Genomic DNA, 25610 nt, shown 5'->3' on the forward strand with positions numbered 1-25610 from the left:
TTTAATCTTAAATATTTGAGATGTTCAATTTATTTTTTTCATATCTTGAGTACAAACACTGTATATTGACCAATGTACACATTTTACAAAACAGTGACATAACAGTTATACGTTATCACTTTAACACAAGAGTGGTGAGATTTTTTCAAACATATAAAAAATAGCAGAAAACACATTAATCTTCAGTGTTTTTAACCATTTAGAGCAAACCCAAAACTGTTAGAGAATTACATAAAGTATAGAAAGTGCTGTAATGGTATCACGAGGCAGTTAAAAAACAAACTTTTATAACTTACACATATTTCTTTGCAATTTGGCCAAAGAATTTAATATACACTTTATGTTCTTATCTAAAAAAGTAACCGTAAAAATACTTTTTCTGGAGGGAAAGATATACATTTCAAAATGTGATGTCTGAAGCCACAACATTATTTAAGACCAAAGAGAATAGTAACAAAAAAGGTATGCCATTTGCAGCACATTTCTTGCATTTATCTCGGATTGATAAGACATACAAACATTTTAAATATTAGTAGGTGATTTTTAACCTAAAATGCACTGCACTGTGAAATTAAGAAGGTTTTTTCCTTGTTTGGTGGACAACAATACTCAATAACCACTTTTTTTTTTTTTGATTTCTCCAATTTCCAAAACTTTGTTGTGACATTCAACTGAAGCGAAAAATGGTATGATAAAAATCAACTTCAAGGCATGCTAATCCGTAATGGAGCAGAGCTAGTAAATCAGTGTGGCCATCTGAAGACTTCTGCAATGCTTTATAATTTGGCTTTAAGGACATTTTTTTTTATTAAATTGCCACACTGATAATACAACTTCATACAATTTCCCTTCTTCATTCATCTGCATTGTTTAGCAAAGACACAGAAGTGTACAAGCTTTAACAATTACAGGATGATCATTTGAGTTATGTAAATTCCAGAGACACTTTGTTCAGCCACATATTTCAAAACTACTATATCTTCACGCAGTAGGAAATTTTAGAGAACTTGAAAAAACTGTCACTAAGCATGTTTACATGCACAGTTATAATCCAGCCATCAAGCACGGAGTCTAAAATTTCAATTGGACTAAAGTGTTTACATGGCAAATCATAATTTTAGGCCGACAAAAATCAAACTTGTGCATGTAAACATACAGTACTCGTCTCACTGTGTCAAATAATTAGTTTCTCTGTTCTGAAAAATCACCTACTCCACAAGCAGGCAACTGCTTGTTTACACGAGAACGCTCGCGGGTGAAAACGTAAAAAAATATTTTATCGGATGTGCCTTTCGTTTACACGGCGACGGCGTTTCTGGGGCTTAAAAACACAAAAAAGTGAAACCACCCTCCAGAGTGGAAATCTTAAACGCTCCACCGCCGCGTTACCGTGTGAAAACGCAAAAGTATGCTTGACCTATGATGCTTGAGTGAAGGTTGTACGCACTACGCAGGCGCGCGGACTTGGTGTTGTTGTAGCACTCCTAGCCCTCTGTAGTGCATACTACACTGAATTTCACATACTTTGAGTCATCATATACAGGCGGATTTCCCACCCAAAACGCTCGTCTAAAAGCAGGATAAAAAGTGATAACACAACGCCACTTTTGCGTTTTCTCTTTAGAATCGTTTCCGTGTAAACATAGCCTAAACCTGATCTTTTTGGAAATGTACGTTACTTACAGCCCAGTATAGCCTACTGCAAATGCACAGGTTGTTCTCAAGAACAACGACAGAAGCTTATAAGTATCTGCATGATAAATAACATTGTCTGAAGAAAACAATGTATCTCACCAACTTCAAGCATCACAAGTGTCTTGTCCAAAGGCACAATATTTACAGCGTTCTACCATTAATCTCTGAATAAAGTGCTCCATTCAGTACATTCCCCTACAGATGTAGTGGGTCAGTATGAGATGATAATGTACTTACCCTGATATTGACCCTCACATAAAATACATTTACTACACTCTTCTGCCACTATTTGGGTCTTTCATACTTGAGCTACTGGTGAACCATTCATTTTGGTTGCTTCAAATGACATTACAACTGTTTTAGGATCTCATGTCCACTCAAACACTAGATAAACTGTTTTAAAGTGCCCCATTATGCTTATTCGTATATATTTCCTTTCATGTACAGTAGCATGTCATATAGCTGTTTGTAAATGTAATAGGCCTACAAAGTTCCAAAGATTAAAATGTACGATAAATGGAGTTGTTGTCTCCCAAAAGAAAGAATTGATTCTTAACTGCGTGAAATGAGTTATCAGAAATTTCAATCTTACTTACTGCACGAACCTTCGAAGGTTTGAACCAAATTTTGGTTTTGAACCAAATTTTGAACCAAATTTGCAAAAGCAAGTTTGTTTCGCAGTGCCTGCGAACACTGACACCATCATTAGCCTACTATTCATATCACTATGTATACGAGTGCTGAAGAAGCCTCTGGAGCTGAAATTCAAATATGGTAATGAGCGTTTTGTTGGGCGAATCCTTTAATGAACCATTTAAGACACTGTGAAAAAATGAGTCAATGCAGCAATGCATATTATGAGAAAATTAAAGTGTTTTTTTTTAACCTTGGATGTATGTAAACCTATTTCAGGAGACCTCCAAAACAGAATTAGGAATCTTTAAAATAGCATAATTGAGGCAGTTTAATTGCAGAAGGACATGAACTGATAATGATTACCATCTATTTTGTGGAAGTGTCACACATTCATCAGTTGAATTGTAATGAATCCGCACCAAAAGCTCAGATGTGAAGTTGCCCTGGTCAAGTTTTGAGCTTGAAGCACTGTGAATTATGGACATGGGGTAAGACACAAGCAGAAGATGGAATGGAAATCTATAAATACATAAATAATGGATAAATATGTTAGTGTGTCATACTTCATACTGGCTTTGGAGTGAAACATGAATCGATGTATTAAATGACACACGTGACACGTATAACTGAAGAAATGTCACATTTGAAAATCGTCTGACAAAAGTTCATTAAGTAAAATATCCAAACTGTTAGTGAACATTAAATTATGACCATGGCAAAATGACGTATGATTTTAATCTTAGGGACAAAAGTACTACTGTAAAATATCCTTATTTTCACATTAGCAAAATGTTAGTGTTACCTTGTCGGTTAAGTAAAGAAAGCGACTAGGAGATGTTGACTGTCGATTCAAATGAATGCACCATATTCCGACAATCTCTTGAATTGTGAAGTCTTTGTGCTTTCCCCCAACTCTGATGCCCTTTTTTTTTTTTTAAAAAAAGAAAAGAGCAGAAACCTAACTCACTCCCACACACACACACACACACATCTTGCTCACATACATTCACACAAAGACACAAACGCTACACATTCATGCCTTCAAAGGAGGGTCTTGAGAGGGACTCTGCTGCCTTGGAGTTCACCACAGCCCTTGACTCAGTGATTCAGCTTGTAAAGCAGTCTGGCTGGGTTCTTACGTGGTTGTGGCTGGCAGAGAGACATGGCTACTCACAGGCTAGTTTGCTGTCAAAGCTGGACAGAGCAATAGCAAATGCCTGCAGGGCACACATGGGGTAGTTATAATCCATTGTGAAGACATCCTCTGCTACACGGCCAAACTGCATCACAATGTAATCCGCTGTATGCAGAAAAAAGCGAGAATACAGAAAAATGAGCTGCTTTTCTTCGGTACAGTAAAGAACAAATCAAATCCATCTCTAGGGTATGTGGTGTACGCTTTTGTTTCACTCACGGTCATTGTCATGAATGATCTGAAAGTTTTTGACAGATGCTTGTGTGACTCTGCCATGGAAGTTCAGCACATATGATTGAGTATCATCGTTCCACACAGGCGTCTTGTTGTGGAGCTCTATCACACTCTCAGTGCTTTTGTTCTGCCATCGAGCCAGTAGAGACTCATGGTCCTGCGATAGACAGATGTGGGGGCGGATTAGCTTTCCATTAGAGCATTTAACTTTGCTGCTAATACTAACATCTGTTTATAAAATATAGGTCAACGTTTATTGGTTTCCTATGACTATTGTTCTGCACTGGCCCAAAACAGACATTACATAGTATTTTACTGCTCATGTAACATAATTAGGGCTGTGCAAAAATTAATTGCGATTAATCGCATCCAAAATAAAAGTCTGTGTTTACATAATATATTTGTGTGTGCTGTATATAATAATTTGTGTATATAAATACACACACATGCATGTATATATTTAAGAAAATATGTTATTTACATATAAAATATTTATATATATATATATATATATATATATATAATATAAATTATGTATATATATATATATATATATACAGAATTTAAGCGCAAATAATTCTTAAATATATACATGCATGCATAGGTATTTATATATACAAAAAAATTACATACAGCACACAGATATATTATTTAAACACAGACTTTTATTTTGGATGCGATTAATCGCAATTAATTTTTGCACAGCCCTAAACATAATAAATACTGTAAATGATTTAAGTAAAATGCAAATTAATAATGTGTTCAATAATATCATCATGTGCACATTTGAACTGCCTCTCCTTCCTCCAAAGGTTTTCTTCTATTTTCATAATGCTATTCATTTCACATAGAAGATATTTTTTAAGCACCTGGAAAATTAAACAAAATATACTATTCAAATTTTTTTCATTACTAGAATTCCTAGTTCCTATTTTTTAATGAAATATTGCAGTATTTATTATAAATGATTTATCTGTAAACATCTTTTTTATTATTATTCATGTGCCCTACTAATCAATTACCGATGGGCAAAATAAAGTCCTGGTCTAGATTTTTCTTTTCCGAGCCGTTTCACTCGGATCTCCATCACGACGGGACTAAAAGACTATCACAACTTCTGTTTCATGTTTATTTTTCATATTTATACACACAAAGGCATTGTAAACAGCCCTGCACTCACATTTCGAGGCCTGATTGAGACTCTTTCATGGTCCATGTTCATTCCAGGAATTATGACACTCATCTTTCGAGGCCCCTTGAACCCTAAAACATTAGTTTCCTGTAGAACAGAAGACAAACAATCATTCACATCTAAATTAAATAATAATAAGTCATTTAAAACCGTTTTCCCTTTATCAATGGTATTTCTATGCACAAAACCAACCAGCAGAGGTCAGACTTGGCTCATCATTGCTTGTGGATCTATGATCTAGTGGCCACTGTGCCCTTAGGGCTGGGTGATGGCTTTCTGCTGGCCACTGACCAGCACCATGCTCACAAACTCACATAGCAGATCGCTGCAAGCTCCTGTCGTAGATTCCCTGCTTCTAGGCTGGAGGTGGTCTTGACTGGGTTCAAACCGCTGTCATATACTGTAAACTTGGTACCCATAAGGTTTGATCTGTGGGGATAATATTGCACTTATTGAAGAAACTCTTACAATTAAGACTGGATCCTGTCACAGAAAAAGGGTGAGTCTACCAAAGACTGCCAAGACTATGTCTATCCATATTTTACCCCCAAATCATAAGAAAAAAAAAAAGAAAGAAATATGGCATTTTAATATATTTCATATTAAGTTTGTTTTAAAAAAAAAAATGCCGTATTGAGACTCAGACATCAACATGCATGCAGTTACTCTCTCCTCATATGAATATGAGGACACTCCAGCACACCAGCAATGAACCCAATTACAGTTTTAAATAGGTTCAGCAGTGCACAGATCCACGTGAACTCATTAAAGCTCCCTCTCGAATGTTTAGAAAGAGACACGTTTCTCTTATCTTTACAAGAACAGCATAGATTTAGGAAACGCTACCTTATGAATCACAAGACATGATGAATCATCTTTAACTATACCTCAGTTTGCCAATAAAGCTCTCGCCACCTCGTGATAGGTCAGTTGGGTCGATGGAGATGAGGTAATTGGATGTTTTGCTCTTCTTTCTCTTCCTCCCGGCTAAAAGGAAAACCTAAAGTGCGACAGAATTTAATTGGGCACCGAACAGCAGCACAAAACTGCCATTAAAAGATCCATCAGAGAAAGAGACCTTATATAAACATTCTGGGAAAGCGTTTCTGTATTTTGAGGAATGGCAGCTAATACACAAACAACTAATAGACATACAGCTGTGTGTGTGTGAATAATGTGAAATATATATATATATATATATATATATATATATATATATATATATATATATATTCATTCTGTAAACAAGATGCATAGAACACATTATTTTTTTGTGATTTACGATTAGCCATGATATTTTTAAGATAAACACTTGCCCAGGGAAGCAATATTATGGTTAATTGTCATGTATAGCAGCTAAATATCCCTGTGGGCTAAATTTGGTTCCTTTCATCAGAATCAATCATGTCAAGCACTTCGGCAAATTGGAGGAATGGAGTATCACTGATAGGACTTGATTGCTGGTGCACCACAATGATGAATTACAAATAAGGCAAAACTCTTTTGAAAAACTGGGAATAATCAGTGTTTTGGTGTGTCTGACCTTCTTGCCGTCCTCCCTTTCCAGATGGAGGTAGTATGTGGGGTACATGCCCCTGTCCATGCCCTTCTTATCTCGTGTGATCCTGCATTTCACAGTCACCCCTTGGGGGGCGGGTCTGAGAATGAACTCCTCCAGGTCATCCACGTCGATGGATGGCTCATTGGCCAATGGGGTGGAAGCTGAGGTTGCCTCCTTTCGCATTGACCGAGCAGAAAGAAATTGGTCCCGGTTAATAATAGATTAATTAGAGTTGAAAGAAATGTACATTTGTTGATTTTTACAAATACACAACCATTTTTATTTATAAACATTTCTAAACAATAAAAAACAATATATGAAGAGTTCAGATGCAAAAGCCTCTAAGTGCCATTTGAAATTTTCTTCTAGAATGATCACTTTTATCAAGCTTGTATATTTAAGTTCAGTGATTTCACTTAAATGGCAATGATAATTACCTATTAATTGTTATTTAAGTGAAATTACTGAACTTAAATATACAAGTTTGATAAAAATCATCATTCAAGAAGAAAATTTCAAATGGCATTTAGAGGCTTTTGCATCTGAACTCTTCATATATATATACACACACACACACACACACACACATTTTTAAAAGTGCAAATAGTCTGTCACGTTTTCACTATTTTGATTTTCTTATTGTGCCTATACGCACGACCGGCGCTGCGTCATAGAATGTCTCTGAATAGGTTCACGCCCACTTTTGGGGGAAAACAAAGTAGACTCCCCATAGACTTCACTACAAAATAACAGCAAAAACCAATGTCCGTACACAGCCGACAGGCGTAAATAACTTAAGAAATCACTTATATAAAAACTTGTCAAGTAATTATATGTCCACCCTGCCTGCCACAGAGTGTGAAAGTTACATACACAATCTTAATTTGGTCAAATTAAAAACATGTCCCTTTATTCTCCCAGCATCAAATTGGGGTAACAACCCCACCCAGTGGCCATAGGTGTCTTACCCGGACATTTTACCTAATCGAGTCACCAGGTAAGCCCCTGAATGATTTTATTTAATTTTTTTAAAGTAAAAAACCTTATATTATATATATGTACCTTAACCTAACATATACATAAACCTTACATATAATATATATGTATATATTATGAATTTATGATGATGATGGCAGGTAGCCTGGGCAAGTTGATAACGGGTATAAAAAAATGTATCTTTCACGCTCTATGGCAGGCAGGGTGGACATATAATTACTTGACATGTTTTATATAAATGATTTCTTAAGTTATTTACGCCTGTCGGCTGTGTACGGACGTTGGTTTTTGCCGTTATTTTGTATTGAAGTCTATGGGGAGTCTAGTTTGTTTCCCCCAAATGGGGGCGGGGACAAAATTGACAGTTAAGTTCCCGGATGTGCCGGTTGTGTTCAGTTCCTGTTTCCTGTTAACTAATCACAATGACCTTGTCATCATTCTAGTGTATTTTAAACCTTCAGTCATTAGGCTTGTTTGAGATGCTTGAGATCTGGATTATCAAGTCAAGCCTTTACCTGACCGTCCTTGTAGTCTCTCAATTAATAAAAGCATAAATGATACATATATAATAATTCTACACAAATTAGAAAACAAATATTCTTCAAAATCACACTGCACAACACTACAGGTATTCTACAACATGATGATACAGTACATGATGGCCTGGTTTCACAGCCATGGCTTAGATTAAGCCAGAATTAGGCCTTATTCACAGTTCATTAATGGCATTTGAGTAGCTTTTATAAATCTGGCTTAGAAAAAAAAAACATTACTCGTGTGCATCTTGAGACAAAACAATGGCACTGACATATTTTAAGACATGTCACTGCAAGTTGCTTTTCAATGGCTCAAACATGCCTTTTCGTCTGGGATTAGCTGAAGCCTCATCTGTGGAACCGGGGGTGTTTAATTAATAAACGATATACAACTATAGCAATAATTATTGCACATTTCTATAAAACACCGTACAGACTACAGAGAAATCACCAATGAGACATTGGCATTTGGCAAGAAAAGGGGCTTCAAACAGGCACGGTTTCCATCAAGTTATTTTAAGAAAGTAATCATTTCACTGTTGCCATAGGAAACAACAGGACTATGACCCCTCCATTTTCAGCATTGCAGGATTTGTGCCAAGATAGACACAAGAGAATACATCCTAGCATGACAAAACACAGCCTGCTTGTGTCAGCACTTCACATGTAACACAACTGAGGAGTTCACATTTGGAGCTGACGCACAGAGCCTGCTTAAAATAACAGCCAATCTTCAATTTAAATATCTCAGAAAAGACAGGAATGAACAAGCATCTTTACCTTGTTAAAAAAATTGAGTGTTGCATTATTGAGCATGGCCTATTATTACTTGGTTATAGACAGGGACGTGCACAGGGGGGTTGCTCAGGTTGCCCGGGCAACTGCCCATATGCCCTTCTCGACTCAGGTTGCCCTTCCGAGGAAAAAAAAAAATCGTACAATGGATGTAAAATTTCACGTAGGCCTAGACAAAAAAATAATATAAAAATCGCAAAGCCTCATTTACTTCCATTCGGGCACTGAAAGGGAAAGTCAAACTGTTTACGTGGCTGCAGTGCCTCACGCGACCATAGACTGCACGCGACCGGTGCGGTAACGCGCGCTAATTAATGTGTACGAAGTCCATGACAAAATGAAGCAAAACTATCCTTCTCGTCACGAAAAGAGGAAGAAGAAAAACATGAGAGTGAATTGCGGGAACAGCAGTCAGGTAAACTTGTGTTCTCTCCTCTCTAGTTTGATGTCAGCAAAGTTTGATGGTTTTTGGTCTTGCTAACCTATCTGGGCAGGCAGTGCATCTCTTGCATCACTTTTTGCCTGACAAAAGTGAGAGTAAAATACCATTATTTATTACGTTTTGTTTTTTATAAACGACAAAGTGCAACAACAGTGTTTGTTTACTACAGCTCGGAAAACATAACCGCGTCGCGTGTGTTGCGTTCATATGCGCGTGCACGAAATGAAACTCGCATTTTTCAAGCAGAAATGTGGAGACCAGAAATACTGTACAATACGTGAATGATGGCACTCCCAATCAAAGTACACAGTGACATTATAAAGACACTGATTATCTAGTCTCAGTGTAGTTAAAAACTCTAAACAACTGCACTAATTATGCAAGAAACCAATGTATTGGCAATTTGACATTGATTGACTATTGATTTATAGGCTATATTGAATTTAAAATGATGATTAGCTGGACATTCTGGTCAATATGAATGCAAATCCCTCAGTATATAACAATAAATCAAGATTTGCTTCAACATGCATAAAAAAAATAAATAAATAAAAATCATAGGCTACTGATTCCGAAAAATACCCTGGCTGTAGAGAGAACCAAAGTTAATCCCAAAAGCCAAAGTTCAGGGTTGTACTTTATTATTTTCTTCTTATTTATGTTTACGTTAATATTTACTTGTTATCTTAACATTCTATAAAAACGCTTTATTCAGTAAATATTGTTTGTTTGAACCTCATTCTGTTCTGTATTGTTGTACTTGTTCTTTGACTGTTTTGTTTAAAGGAGTGAGGATTGTATTGGGCGGTATTGAGTGGCAATGGCAAATGGTTTACATGGCTCACGGCATCACAGATCAGGTAGAGGGCCCCTTAGCAGAATTTTGCTTAGGGCCCCAGGGGGAGGTCAGGATTGGCAAAAAAAGATTGTATTTTTTCCCGAAATCTAAGCGTTTTTTTCTTTTTTTGAGTTTTTCCATTCAATCCAGATTATTTCTTTTCAAATAAATAAATAAATAATAATAATTTAAAAAAACAATAAACAACAATATGAGGAACTCTTTTGCTCATTTGTCTCATCTCTGACATTTTGCAATCTTTATAAATAATAATAAGACCATAAGATGAGGCATTGCGTTTGGACATAAACACGGCCAGATAAGGCAATTTGGAAGGTGACAAATTCAACTGAATATATTCCTTCATATAGCCCGTGAGGGGGAGGGGGGGGGTGCCCTTTTTTCAGGTCAGAGCAACTGCCCCTCAAAATTCCTGTGCACGTCCCTGGTTATAGACCTTATGTGCCAGAGAAACAAACGCGCAGCCATTTTTTAGAATTGTCTTTGACCTTCTGTTTTTTTCAGTAGCTGTGTATATTTCTAGTAGAGCACTATATAGTGAGCTCACCAGCATAATAGAAACACCACTTTCGGACACTACTCGATCATCTCTCGACGGCGTTGATTACATCATCTGTCAGCTGGTGCCGAGCCGGCTCTGGGCTAAATTGATTTTTTTAAATAAATACATTACATTATATTGAGCTTATTTCTCCAAAATTTAAAAACTAAAAGTTATTTCTGTCCGTTTCTGTTATAATGCGCTACTCCACACATGATTATAACTTATTTTTGCAATCAGCGCAATGCATAATGGTATGTAGGGCTTGGGTTAGTGACCATCGGTTGTACACTACTTTTCAAAATGCATTCTGGGATACATTGAGTGGACTATGTAGGTTATAATAATCATCACTATACATTCGGACAGCAGCACTACAAAATGGCGAGCTCACTATATTGTCCACTATATAGTGAGTAGTGGGTGATTTCGAACACAGTCTCTTGTCTCCTTCTCTGCGTTCCACAAATGCAGTGTTAATTAGCCATTAAGCTTTTTTGGCTGAAGGTTGCAGGCTTGCCTTCTAGTGGTTTTGCCCAAGTCTCATGTGTAAATGTGGAGATATGATGTTTCTGCTTAAAATGTTTTTTTCCCCCCCAAAGTAAGTGTCTTACAGAGTTTTAGAATTAGAATGAAAACATAATAATAATTTAAAAAACGTGCATAGCCGTGCAAACGAGCATAGGCACGTCACGTGCCTAGAATGCCTATATGGGTAAATCCGCCAGCCCTGGGGTTCTTCAAATTTGCCTTCAGTGGACATAAATATTTCTCTTTATTCAACTCAGAGCAATTAATTGGTAACTATGGTAACCATGATTTGTTTTCCTCCATGCCTCCTTGGTGTCTGCATCTATAGTTCACATTGTGTAAAACTGAAAATTAGGGCTGTCAAACGATTAATCGCGATTAATCGCATCCAAAATAAAAGTTTGTGTTTACATAATATATGTGGGTGCACTATGTATAATTATTTTATATATATAAATACACAAACATGCAAGTACTGTATATTTAAGAAAAAAATATTGTTTGTATATAAAATATATAACATAAAGTATATATAACTCTATATACAGTATATACATGAAAATATTTCTTAAATATATACAAGCATGTGTGTGTATTTATATATATAAAATAATTATACACAGTGCACCCACATATATTTTGTAAACACAAACTTTTATTTTGGATGCGATTAATCGCGATTAATCGTTTGACAGCCCTACTGAAAAATCTACTTAATTTATTATAGTCATTAATAAACCCTTCTAAGCAATAAAAAATGCTACCTTGCTGGACTTTTTGCTGGTGGCAGAGCCAGGTCTTGTGTTGCTGTTGAGCTGAGATGAGCTTGAGCTGACCAAATCATCTTCATCCTCCTCTTCATCGAAGTTCATGCTACTGGAGATTCCTTCAAACAAGAAAATTGTTTTGAGGTGCAAATCAAATAATGCGATAACAGAACACGAGGAGAGAACAGCAGCAGGCATAAAGCAAACATGGAGGCATTATGCACTGCAAACAACACTGTAAATAACTGCACTCTGATGCCAAAAAAGCACATGGCATGAAATTCACTAGACGCAACAAACGGAGTACAAAAACAACTACAACAACAAAACAAAAACGATTCACTTTTTGCCTGTTCAACAAATTAGCAGAAAAAGAGATGCAAATGATTGTCCACAGTCCAGTTCAGCTCAAACCAGCTCTAAAAAGTCATGCAGACAGTAAAGACATGATCTAATCTAAAAATGTCACATAAGGAGGAGAGAGAGGCAGACACTGATTATAAATGCTATAGCATGTAAGTAGATCTTAAAGTGTTAGTCGCCATATGATGATATTACAAGAACATGTTTTTTTGCATGTTAGGAGATCAGTAATACCGAAGAACAATCAGTGAATGAGCATGGCTTAGTCATCATGATCACAGTAGCCTCTCCATCTGTCTCGCTCTCCACTCTCGTTTGTGTTACTCCGAGGACTATCGCTGGTGTACCTTTCTTCAGCATGGTGACCCGTAGGTCCTGTTTGCCCTGTGACTGTGTGCTGCCCACTGCCTCACCCTGGCCCTCTGCCTCGCTCTCCTGGGCAGGTGAGTGGCCCACTGTCAGGATCTGAATCTGGTTGCCCAGCTCCTGACCCTCATCCTGGAAGCCAGCGGGCCCATCAATTCCTTTGGGACCACCACAACACAGTAACACCGTTAACTCGACTATATCAACCATCCCGTTTCCAATTTGCTGTCACAAAATAATGGTGTTTATGGAAATGTGGAGACAGACATTCAAATTTTAATAAATGAATCCCTCTGCAAATAGAATTACTTTGTGAGGCATGCACTACAAGTCAAAAGTCATATCTAATTTAAAATCTTTTTTTTTTTATTTACTTTTAAAAGAAGTCTCTTATGCTCGCCAAGGCTGCAATTATTTGGTCAAAAATACAGTAGAATCTCACAAGAATAGAAAATTAGCTAATTAATGAATTCATAAATAATACAATAATAATTGATTATTTAAAAATAATTAAATAATAAAAATAACTAATAATATTAGTTAATGCTAGTTAATAAAATACAGTCGTTCATTGTTTGTTCATGTTAGTTCACAGTGCATTAACTAATATTAACAAATACAACTTTTGATTTTAATAGTTATGCATAATTCCTTTATTTTCTTGTCTGGGTGCACCAGAACATTTTGTTTACATGTTAAAATCACAAAAATGAAAATGGATCATGTGACACTGATGAGTAATAACTGCTGAAAATTCAAATATTTATTTTTTATCAAATAAATGCAGCCTTCGTGAGCATAAGAGACTTCTTTCAAAAACATTAAACATATCTTCATTATTTCAAACTTTTGAGCAATAGTGTATGCAATATGAAACCTTCTCAGTGAACATTGACTGACGCTTGAAGTGCCCTTGGGGTATGAAAAATTTGCTATCATCTATTTATAGATGCTCTTATGTCAGTCTGGGTTTTGTATTTCATCCAATTAGTAACTATTATTGGGAAGAACATATTGTCCTATGTCAAACACAGCAACATGCAAACTGTTCACAGCTCCCATTCATCTATCCATCCATCCATGCATCCAACCAGGCCAAATCAAGTCATTAGCAACAGAGACCCTTCACCCCCCCCCCCCCCCACAGGGATTTGTCTGCTGAACAATATCAGGGAATTAGCTCTGACTAGATGGCAGAGAGCCATTAGTGCTCGTGGTTGCACAATAATAACTATTGCATTTGGACTATGATTGTCATTGAGGTTAAAGTGACCTGGGATGAGACTCCTTAACAAGTGAGTAATCATCAAAGAAACAGCCAGAGAGATGAACAAGCATGAACAAGACATGTGTATCAGCTTATTCTTTCAAAGCTTGGGGTCTAAAATATCATGTTTGGTTTGATATCATCATTTGTGAATCACAGATCTGTTTGTGTTGGTTATGTCACCTACAAACCACCATGATCTGTGTCGAGGTTTGTTACATGAGTGATGGTTTAGCTGTCACAGTCTCAGAAGACAACTAGCAGAATTGTAATAAAAGAGAAAAGGGTGAAATGGCTGTGTTCAGACAAGAAGCAAAAGCCTAACTTTTATTTATAGCCTAACGTTAGCTTTTTAAGATTGTATTTGGTGTCAAAATTCATTATGCTAATTTGTGAGGATTATCTTGATGGACAAAATGTGTTTTGTTTGTCACTTCATTTTCTGAAATAATCCAAAAGCCAATGGACAAATCCTACTGGATAGGATATGTCCATTGGATACGTCCATTGTCGGATAGGATAATCCTATCCTACTTTTTTTTTTTTTGTCAAGAGAAGAACCTCTGGGTTGACCAACAAAAATATTATTCCTGCAGCACACTATTAAACTCGACTTTACTCATTTATTTAATTGTAGGCTTTTTTATAGCCATGCCAGCTGCTCAAATAAAAGTCACACCTTCAGTGAATAAAAAGCAAAAAATACATTCGCCCCCAGAAAGAAATCCAAATGCCTTGTGTGAGTCATAATGGTGCTGCCGCTTGATGGATCGAGCCCATGCGTCTAATATCCAGGGCATTATAGAGAGACAGCATTTGTCTGTTTCATGAATGTTTGTTTCTTGTATTGATGAAGGCTTCAGGTCATGGCAGGCGGACAGCAGCTGCTCCTACAGTACAAACAGTATTAGAGGGGGATTTTGTTATTCATTGAGGGAGGATTGGCAGTAGAGCAGGGGTTTGGTATATCTCCAAGGGTACGTTCATTAACGTTGTGTGGTATGCTGTCATTGTCATTTGAGAAAGCAGTAAAAAAAAAAAAGAAAAACTCAACACCCACACAAGGAGATGAGGGAAAATACAAGTATGGAGAACATAAAGACATGAGAAGATTGTATAGCTGAGGCATAGTTTAAGCAAACACACCATATGAGAGATTGCAAATTACAGTATCTGCTGTTTGACTGATGATGTGCTTTTTAAATGTTTAATTTTTTCCAATTAGGAAGCAAATTAACACTGTTCCATCATTACTTGGCTTTCTTTCTTCTGTGGAACTAAAGATATAAAAGATTCAAAAGAACAGCATTAATTTGAAACTTTCGAATGGTAGTGTACATAAGGAGCAAATCATCCTCAATTTTTTTTATTTCTGTACAGTGCAGGTAATGCTGATTGTGACACAAATTGAATCACTGGATGACACAAATGTCCTTCACACAAGCGTACACACGCACACACACCCAGATTTGCGTGCACATGCTGGGCCTGACGGTTAGTCGGCTGCTCAGCTGACCTTTGTGCTTGCCCTTTTTCTCCTTCTTGGCGCTGCCAGTCTGAGGAGTGGAGGTAGGCGGCTTGTTTTTTTTAGCCGAGCGAGGGGCCTGAACCTCTGCTATGGCTTTAACTTCTTCCTGTTCCGCTTCTTGTACTAAACGAGGAGGTGCAGGAGGAGCCAGTAGGAGCAGATAAGATAGTGTGAGAGAAATAAAGAAAAGGGTTAAAATGAATGAGAGGAAAGAGAGTTAGCAAAGACACAAAGCAAACTAAGCTTACGTATTCAGCGTACACACAGGAGATGGCTGCGAGCACAAAAAAACGCTATACATCCCACTGCTCTCGTATATGGAGATAGATCAGTCTCATTATTATTTCACGCAAAAAAACATGAAGCCTATGCGTAGCCAGTTTCACACGCATGAAACCTAATTTACATTCGGGACCTTTTTTTTCTCGTTGATGCCCGAGTTGTGTTTGTTTGCCTGCCCATAGTTGTCTCTTGTGGTTTATTAAATATATTCTGAACCTATTCTTCTGCTTTATTGTGTGTTCTGCAACCGATCGACTCCACAAAACTCTGCTTAGCCATGACTTGAACTGTGGTTGGAAGCTGATGATGTAACATCCAAGCAGGCACGCCCTCATGTGATTATAATTGGTTGATTGATAAGACTAAATCCGATTGGCTAAAGAGTATGACTGATCCAGGTGGGAGCAGAGCGCTGCCAGGAAAGTCTCAAAATGATGATTTGCATATTCAGATTCAAGGATAAACTCGTAAATTTTAAACATTCAAAACTTTTTACAGTTGTACAGTATATCTATGAATTGTGTTTTGCATTTGTGAAATGTACTTTCTAAATATATCATTTTATTTTGCACAGCTGAATTGCTTTTTTTTTATATATATATAGTGCACATGAATTAGGTTTCATGCATGTGAAATTCGCATGAAATGCATGTGTGAAATGCATGTGTGCATCATGTTTTTTGCGTGAAATGTTACCGAGACTGATATAGCTCCATGTTAATTTCCCAAATGGCACACTAAACACTTGCAGTTTTCCTACGAGTCTGCAACTTTAATGACATAACGGCACTTTGACTGTCGGGAAGAAGTGCAAAAGGGCGCATCGAAGGTGCATACGACCACAAAGGGGGGCGCTCGCGGGCACCCTTCTCACAGTTAAAATGAAAATGGGACACCTTATGGTCTCATGGACTTAACAAACACGCAGACCGTTAGTTGCATATGAAGTGTGCAGTCAGAGCCAACTGTGAAATCAAAGCATTGAAACTGTCCTTCAAGGTTGTGAACTCGTGTGGTTTCTTTAAGGCTTAAGCAACAGATCAGAAGGGTTCCTCTGAGTCTGTGCCTCCTGATAATACTCTCGAAAGAGCATATGTCAGTTGGAAGCTTGTCGATTGATGGAATACATCACTAACACTGAAATCCTTAAAAAGACGAGCCTGTCAGACATAGTGAGATAAAGTGATCAATGATTTAGTTATGGAAAGAAACAACAAAGATGTTGCTATTTTTAAAAGAGGAAGTGACTCAGAAGGAAAGAATGAAGTTATTTTTTCTTACTCATGCTTTGAGTTTGAGAGACAGAAGGCATCAATTCACAGGTGAGTAAAACTCTTCACTTCTAAGGTTTTATTTGTCTGCATTCAATTCTGTAAAGACGCAATGCTGTAAAAACATGCAGCTTTGACCCACCCTAATCCTTAAATGGCTCTGATGCTGCTTTGCTTCTGTGACAACCAAACCCTCAAATGTTTTTGCTGTCATTTCAAAATATACATGTAATTTAATCATTATCAAAGCTTAACAGGTGAAATAAAATCATACAAAGAAATATTAAAGCAAACACTGGTTGAGGGCAGGATTTCAACACATGTAAGATTATATAAAGTATTAGAAAGTTGATTAATTAAAACCAAAATAATATTTTATCATTACATTATAAATTGTTTGCATTTTCCATGAAATGAGTGTCATCCACAAAAAGAATAAAGCTTAATAATTACACAATGGCCTGTTATTAAAACATTTGAATCAATTTGCCTAAAAATGTTATATTTTTAGTCATAATTTTATGCAATAACATTACTTCTGCATGGATGCCCCTTTGTGCAGCTAAATTGTATGTACAAATGCACCTTGTTTGAGGTCTATATGCCACTTCAGATGTTGCACTTACAGTGTAAAGATGACATAATAAATTGAAAACATCCAAATAAAGATGACAAACACAAATGTACAAAGAAGGAAATAATATGCACAGCATAATCGATTACAGTTTTACAATTCACTGAAGCCCAAGCTGGATGAGAGCCAAAGGTGATCTCTCTTTGATGAGACAGCTCAACACTGAGGGAAACACAGTAAATTATTCATAATACTGTAAACCGCTATCAACAGACATTCCTCTCTTTCATAACACAACACAAGCCTGTGAGGATTATTATAGTCCCAGAGTACAGGTGATCAGTATCAACTGATTTAGAATGTCTTGGACTCATAGTACAAGATCAACTCTATCGACAGTCTCTGTGGCATCATGTCAACTGAAAACAATCTAGTCCCTCAACTTGTAAAAAAAGGAAAAACTACTTTTGGTTCTTCATCAGACAAATGTCATAGGAGCAGAGTCACATGCAGGAATGTGACCACAAACTTCTGACAAGGTCAGAACTTCACCAGAGGCATTGGCATATCAAAACAAGCATTTAAAGACTGCTTACAGAGTGCACGGAAATGATGTTCCTGTGAACTATAATTAAAACTATTAAAAGTTTGCAGTAATTGAATAAAATCAAACATTAGATGAAAAACAAAAACTTAAAAACGTACATGAAAATTAGAATAGAAATGTTGCCTTGGCAACTAACTGAAACAAAACATTTTTAAGTTAAAGTACTAAAAATAAAAAATATAGTTTTAAAAATAAATTTAAATAGAAATACTAATAAAATAGTAAAAGTACATAATCGAATGATTTAAGGGGGGGGGGGGGGGTTGACTGCTTTTTTTTTTTTCGTTTCGAACATGTATTCGTGGTTTTTCTTGTAAGAACATGTAAGTCTTATTTTTCATAAACTTCACCTTTATTGTCAGCCGCGCTCTCCTCTGTCCCCTAAACGACAGGTCGACTTACTGAGTCTATGAAACCACTCCCTCAGAAACAGGCAGTGGGCTCAGATTGGTTAGTTTGGCCCGGTGTGTTGTGATTGGCTAAACTGTCGCTCACGTTATCCGGAAGATTAACGCCCATTACCTTTACGGGCGAAACGTGCATGTCATGAGCTCCGGTCCAGATGTAAATATGTGTCGAACTGCAGTATCAGTTTGAGGCATAATCAGACCGAGAAAAAGCCGCGATGAAGAGAGTCAAACAGAACCTCACCACACATGGCTCTTACTAAACGTTTCTGAATGATAATTTGCTACATTTTTTTTGTTTTGTTTTACACAATAGCATCTGACTGGCAACAATAGCAACTGACTGGCTACTAATGTTAAACACAAACAGCGTTGGCAAGTTTACGTTCTTGATCAAATCAAAAATTACGTCATAAAGCATGTACATGAAAAATACATTTACAACATTAGTACTTATACAAAATTCAGGTCCATAATGTTTGTACGCGTTTTTCGTAGACACAAAATAGCATAACTAGTAGCCTAGTGGCTATGAAGCCAGCGCTGGCATTTGAAAAAAATAAAAAACAAGGCTACGTCTGAAATTATAAGTGCAAATAAATTTAAAATGATGAAGTCTTAGCCTACTTACAGGTTGTGGCCCAACAACTGCTGCCTCTGGTTTTAAAGTTGGAACTGCTTCATGTTTTAGTAACAGTTTCTTGTTGAATCTGGTGTTGAACTCGTGGAGATTCTGGAAGCTGTCTTCCGTAAATGCGCAGCACAGAGAGCTAAATTACGATCGTCATTTTCAGGAACATAATCAAACATAAATTGTATCCATTCTTGACGAACTGTCAGCATCCGTGGGAAGCCAAAACACAGAAGACCTGACAGTTGGGTGAACATAACACACTCGACGTGCCGCAGAAATATGCGCATGCCCTTTTCTGCATATTCCGGAGGGAGGGGTTGATGCAAATGTGTGGGTTAGTGACGTCTAAAACCCAGCTGAAGTCCCAATGGAGTCGTTTTTGTAGGCAATATTCTTCCTGATTTTTAAAAGACGATATCTCTGCTTACACTGAACTTTCAGCGCTGCAACTTTGCAGATACTGTTCATGCACCAACAGCAACATTACACACTATTTAAAATGAAAAAAGTGAAATCGCAATCAACCACCCCTTTAAACCAAATAAATATCTGAAAATATAAAAAGAAATTGGTCACACTTTAGTTTATGGTCCAATTCTCACTATTAACAGGAATAACTAAGAAATCTATTGGACGTCTCATATGGACCCGATTTTCCACTAAAATCGGACAGAAGGAGCTCTAGGACTGACTTACGAGTCCACACATGGTAACACAATGCTTTGATAGCATAGCACAGTTCTCAACATAATCTGACACAAAAAGCATTATTTAACACTTAATTTCAGCATTTACTCTCCCTTTTGAGTTTCATGGCAAAGCATGCTGGGATATAGAAATCCTAGCCCAGTTTCAGTTAAGTTTATCTAAATTAAAAGAAAAAGTTTATAAAACTCAAAACAATTAAGCAGTTCAACTTATTTAAAATGTGTCAGTTTTGTGAACTCATAGAAAAAGAAAGTTCTAAATACTCATAAAAGTTAATTTGATGGAACTAATTTGTATCATTTGAGTTGGCTCTACTCAAATTAATTATTTTGAGGGTTAGGGTTTACACAACATTTGCCTTAATAAATTCATAATTACAGCTTATTAATAAGACAAATTTATAGTTTACAGTGTACTTCTGTTAACTGTTAACTACAACTATTGCCTTAATAAATTCATAATTACTTCTTATTTATAAGTACTAATAAAAAGTCAATATCCTAGTAATATTCATGCTAACAACTAGTTAATAGTGAGGATTGGACCCTAAACTAAAGTGTTACCAACCAATTTTATCTCAAAATATTGTGAAATATAGAAATAATTCTAAAAAACACTGTCGCTTTAAACAAACAAAATATATAAGATGTTGTTAAACTCTATAATGTAGATCTATAACACACATCACAGTTCTTTATTACTTGTGTTACTCTGCCATTTTCTGTGGAATAGGCTATTTCATTGTGTAGAGCTTACCCATAATGCCAAACAGATGTTTTAATATAGATGATTGAGGTCTGCATTGACCATGTAGGAAGGGTTTTTTCTAACACTGAGCAGTCTGGGACAGAGATCAATAGAGTAACTCAAGCCAGTACCGCTGGCAGTGCGAAGAATGGCACCATTGTTTGGCGAACAATCAGCAAACAAGCATTTCCATTTTCAATCACCGGCCTTTGTGGACCACTCTGTTTGAGCAGCTTGGGTCGATATTAATATGTCAGTGTAAAGACAGCTTGGAATAACATCTCATGCCCTCGAGACAGAACCTGAATCTTGAGTCTCTGTGACACTATGGTTATGTGATATTTTATGAAAGTGTTGTTTTAGCTGTGGCTATGTGTACCGTGGTAGATGGTGCTGCTGTTGCCGCTGAGGTAGCTCTCCACGAGGGGAGCCTGTTCCTCCGACTGCCGGGTCCTGCGCACCCGCGACCGTCCGTCCAGATTAGACTGCACCATCAGGGGCTCCTGACGTTTCTTTTTCTGCTTCTGTTCCAGTAAAGCTCGCTACAAACACACATTAAAAGATAATAGGTCAAAACAGTTTTGAGATTTTATTTACAGTACTTGTGCTATATGATACTCGATGCAATATATAATCATAGAGAACATGATGATTTTCAAAAACTGCAGTGGAATCACAAATGTATCACTTCTCTGAAAAAGATGCAGTCTGAAGAAAAAACAGATCAATGACTACATGTAACGTCTAGGGCTGCCCCCTAATAGCGAAAGTGACATGTGAAGGCAGAGTATTGGTAACCCATACTCTGAATTTGACCCCTGCATTTAACCCATCCAGGTTAGTGCACACACTAGGAGTAGTGAACACACACACAGCAAACCGTGGACACACACACACACCAGGAGCAGAGGGCAGCCACTTTTGCTGTGGTGCTCTGGGAGCGATTGGAGGTACTGGGGCATAAAAATATGAAGACATATAGAAATGAAATGTGAGCACAAATAACTGGCACAAAATATATACAGTATATTTTGGAGAGAACTGACACTTGTAGTTGCGGATTAATTCAAATTTTTCAGCCTAAAAAAACAAAAAGTTGCTTAAAATTACTGCAGTATTACAGCAGGTATTTGTATTATTAAAGGGGTTTCATAGTACATAGCACTGCTTCTGTACTTCTGCCAATTTTATTCAGCTTATTTCCATTTTCTAAAATAGAGCTGGAGATGAGGACCGGATCCACTGCATGTTTTAACTTCAGGGATGCATTTTTCTGTTCTTTCTACATAAATAATGCAGATCACAAAAGGCAACTACTGTCAACGGATGTGAAATGATGATGCATCTGCTGCGTTTTCTGAAAACCTAAAAAATTGATGTTAAAAATTGTAATAATAATCGTAGTATTGACCGTTTGTGTAATTATCGTATTGTTACGAATATAAGACGACCCTGATGATAATATACCCCCCCTCCACCCTTTTTTTCAAGACGTACCTTTTTGAAGACCAAATCTTGTCTTTTATAAAGAAAATTTATTCGAAACTAATTTTCATATGGGATATTTTTCATATTTAAATTGATAAATACTAGTAAAATGTACCAACAATCACATTTAAAAATAAATGCTTTATTATTTTATTTATCTTATATATTTTATTATTTATTTATTTTGGATAATATAATAAAGCATTATTATTATTATTATAGCATCAATCTGAATACACATAATAATATACAAATCTTATGAAGAAAAATACAATTATAGTAAACCTGAACAGAAAAAGTAACGAGAAAAACAACATTATTAAAACTTAAGCTAAAATGAAAACAATATATACATTTAATTATAATTATATATCTAAAAAAGGGCCAAGGCAACTAAAGAGGTGAGCTTTCTCAGTCGCTCAACTGAAGCTCCATGACTCACAGCACTGACGTCACCATTCTGTTTAGTTTTGTTCATGGACTTTCAGTTTGTTTTTATTTGTCACGTGTTTTGTTCTGACTCCCGCCACTCGTCTGTCTCCATAGTTACCGTCATTATTAGTTAAGTGGTTTCAGCTGTGTTCTATGAATTATCCTTGTTTGTGTTTGCTATATAAGTTGATCCGTCACATTCATTCTCTGTTCATAAAAATTGTTTACTTAATTTAAAAGAAAAGAAGTGCAACACAACACATCTTTAAATCTGGAAACTTTTGAGTTTTGACAACAATGGAACAGAGCCACACAAATAATAACTTTAGTCTCTAAAGTTAGAGCTAAAACCAGCCACTACAACACGCCTTCTCTTCACACATGACTGCATGTTCAACTCAGTTTGGGTTTCACCACACAACATTCTTCACTTCCGCAGCAACCTGACATTATGTAAAGCTATAGTAAAGAGTTCTGGGGAGATCCCAGCGCTGGAGTCTATTAAACATTAAAGGAATCCATGAGCGAATAGTGGGCTTGAGACCAGGTCTGTCCAGTCAGACAGAAAAGACACCCTTCCCCTGTGCTGGTGGGTGGTGTGCAAATGAGAAAAGAACCTATTATCACAGATTATGCAAGCAGAAAAATGCAATTAGCTGCTTTAAAAATCCATAAATAAAAAAAGCCTTTTACATTTTATTAGATCCATTGAATAAATCTTCATTTTGATGAACCAATATTGATTCTTAAATTCCAAAATTGATTTTTTAGTCTGTGCTGTTTTCTGTTAATGTGTGGAAAAAAGGCATTATACTTCACTAAACACTAATTCTAGCGTGCCTACTGTCCAATATTCACAATAAGCTTTATGCTTTGTTGTTTTGTTCAGGTTTCTCATTCTTTCCATTTTAGCACAAAATGTAAACAATGAATGTGGTTTTGGCACTCTTTAATGTGGTGTCTGTCGCGCCTCAATTCAAGCAGGAGTGTGGAGCGCCAGTGAATGATCATCTCTAGCTATTTACTAGTTATTTCACGAAATAAACATGAGCATGAGAAGGTATTTTGAAGAAACAGCAAAACTAACAATGTACAAAGTATCATGTTTCATGTAATCGCTCAATCAGTGTTTCAACTGTGGAAAGATGTCAATAAAGTAGCTTGGGAACAATCTCACATAATTTTGCATTTACTTCAGGAAAGCCATTCAATGTCTAAAACCAGTTATTCAACAAGAATAGCTCTAGAGGTGCATTTTGATAAATATATGCACTATATTATATAATCATTATAATTTTACTGGTAATGATGCTGTAACGTTACATGTATGCTTTGCTTTGATTCCGTTTTGGTGCCCGCTTGGTCCCTGTGCCCGCATGCCTCTGTGACCCAGTTTCCTAGTGTGTTCCAGTGCATTCCCTTGATTAATGACTCAGTTCACCTGTTGTCCAATTAATTTACTCATTAGTACCTCTGTGTATTTAAGTCCTGTGATTATTCAGTTCTTTGTTCTGTGATGTCAGTGTTAAAGTGGTTGTGAAGTCTGTTTTCCTGGGTGTTCCTGTATATTTTTAGATGAAATACTGTTTACTTGGATTATTCCTGTCGTGCGCTTCCTTTCTAGTAATGTGACAGGTGTCTTCTTTATTGTACCTATGTTTGAATAAATCTGTCATGAAAAATAAGTTGACACCATTGAAATGTTGTACATTCTGGAATGTAGAAACATAATTATGTCATTAAAGGGATACTTCAGGGTTTAGAATTAAACTTTGTATCAGTAGAAAACCAGTATTTTCAAATTACCAAACATTTACATAAACCCGCCCCCGGGAACACGATTTGTATATTATCATGACAGAATATGTTCTATACATAAGCTACATAAAATCATCAACTAACCATTCAGAAATGTTGTCTACATGTTGTCACTTCTTCTTGAGTCCCTCGATCTTTGTCTTATTTCGGTTTGAACAAAAATGGCTAAAAGGTTTTTAAATTTTCATACGTGTCTGGACACAAGCTCTTGAAGCTCCCCTGTGCTGGGAAGAGCAGCTTATTTGCATTTAAAGGGACAGACACAAAAACAGTGCGTTTTTGCTCAACCTCAAGAAGTGACAATTTAAACAAGCTATATTAAATATATATATATATATATATATATATATATATATATGGGGTATTTTGAGATAACACTTCACATACATGCTCTGGGGACATCAGAGACTTATTTTACATCTTGAGAAAAGGCATTATACCACCCCGTTAATATTACAGTAATGCACATTGTTTTCCCAAAACAAATTTACATGCACTTGACATGCACTGTACCTGATATGTATATCCAAACAAATTGATATTGAATAATTAAATCAAGAGCTTGTGAATCAGAAACAATGCCGAGCCCTACTGTATATGTCAATACCCTACTTTTCATTATATCATAGAGATAGCATTAAAACCAGAGATTTGGAATCATTTGATTTGACACACCCAGTGCTTGTGTTAACCCTTGTGCATCCTTGTGGACATTTTTGTCCTTTTCAGTTTTGTTTTTTTGATCACTTTGCCTGTGTTAAAGCTAACTGCAAAAAACTTGGCACAGGTGTGTATTTTTATTGGAATTTTACTATTTCACCGTCATTTTCTTAAAAAAATATTTTTTGCTTTAGGTACAAAAAATACTCCCTCTCAGTCCCTTTTGGACAAAAATGTCCCCATTGAAACCCATTAAAACTGCCATTTTTAATCCCCGGTTCAGTTAACTATAAAATTATGCAATCTTTGTTAAGAGGCTTTCATTCTGATGGCAAGGCTTCAAAATTTTATTTTTTACTATTTTTTATCAGATGGTGTCATTTTTTTTAAAGTTTGGCCTATAAAACAAATATCGCTTTATTCCTGTTTTCTGGTTCGGCATACTATAGAGCCAACTGGATAAATTATGCAACAATAT

The 25610-nt window shown here is 36.4% G+C and overlaps 1 protein-coding gene across 4 annotated transcripts in view; it reads right to left on the bottom strand.

Moving 5' to 3' along the window:
- tub (TUB bipartite transcription factor) overlaps nucleotides 1–25610 on the bottom strand; it is a 74384-nt gene continuing 48774 nt past the window's right edge. For 2 of the 4 annotated variants that reach the window (XM_039688604.2, XM_039688605.2), the window contains exons 3-12: nucleotides 21114–21276; nucleotides 15493–15627; nucleotides 12691–12867; nucleotides 11978–12099; nucleotides 6496–6687; nucleotides 5840–5952; nucleotides 5267–5381; nucleotides 4941–5039; nucleotides 3746–3917; nucleotides 1–3631 (exon numbers count right to left, since the gene is read on the bottom strand). In XM_039688604.2, the coding sequence (XP_039544538.1) occupies nucleotides 3498–3631; nucleotides 3746–3917; nucleotides 4941–5039; nucleotides 5267–5381; nucleotides 5840–5952; nucleotides 6496–6687; nucleotides 11978–12099; nucleotides 12691–12867; nucleotides 15493–15627; nucleotides 21114–21276 (1422 nt within the window). In that variant the 3' untranslated portion in view covers nucleotides 1–3497. The remainder of the gene's footprint in view (nucleotides 3632–3745; nucleotides 3918–4940; nucleotides 5040–5266; nucleotides 5382–5839; nucleotides 5953–6495; nucleotides 6688–11977; nucleotides 12100–12690; nucleotides 12868–15492; nucleotides 15628–21113; nucleotides 21277–25610) is intronic. The other 2 variants (XM_089129598.1, XM_039688607.2) reach the window with 2 other exon arrangements.

Source organism: Pimephales promelas, chromosome 1, assembly GCF_988280905.1.
Source record: "Pimephales promelas chromosome 1, fPimPro1.hap1.1, whole genome shotgun sequence".
Lineage (NCBI taxonomy): Eukaryota > Metazoa > Chordata > Actinopteri > Cypriniformes > Leuciscidae > Pimephales > Pimephales promelas.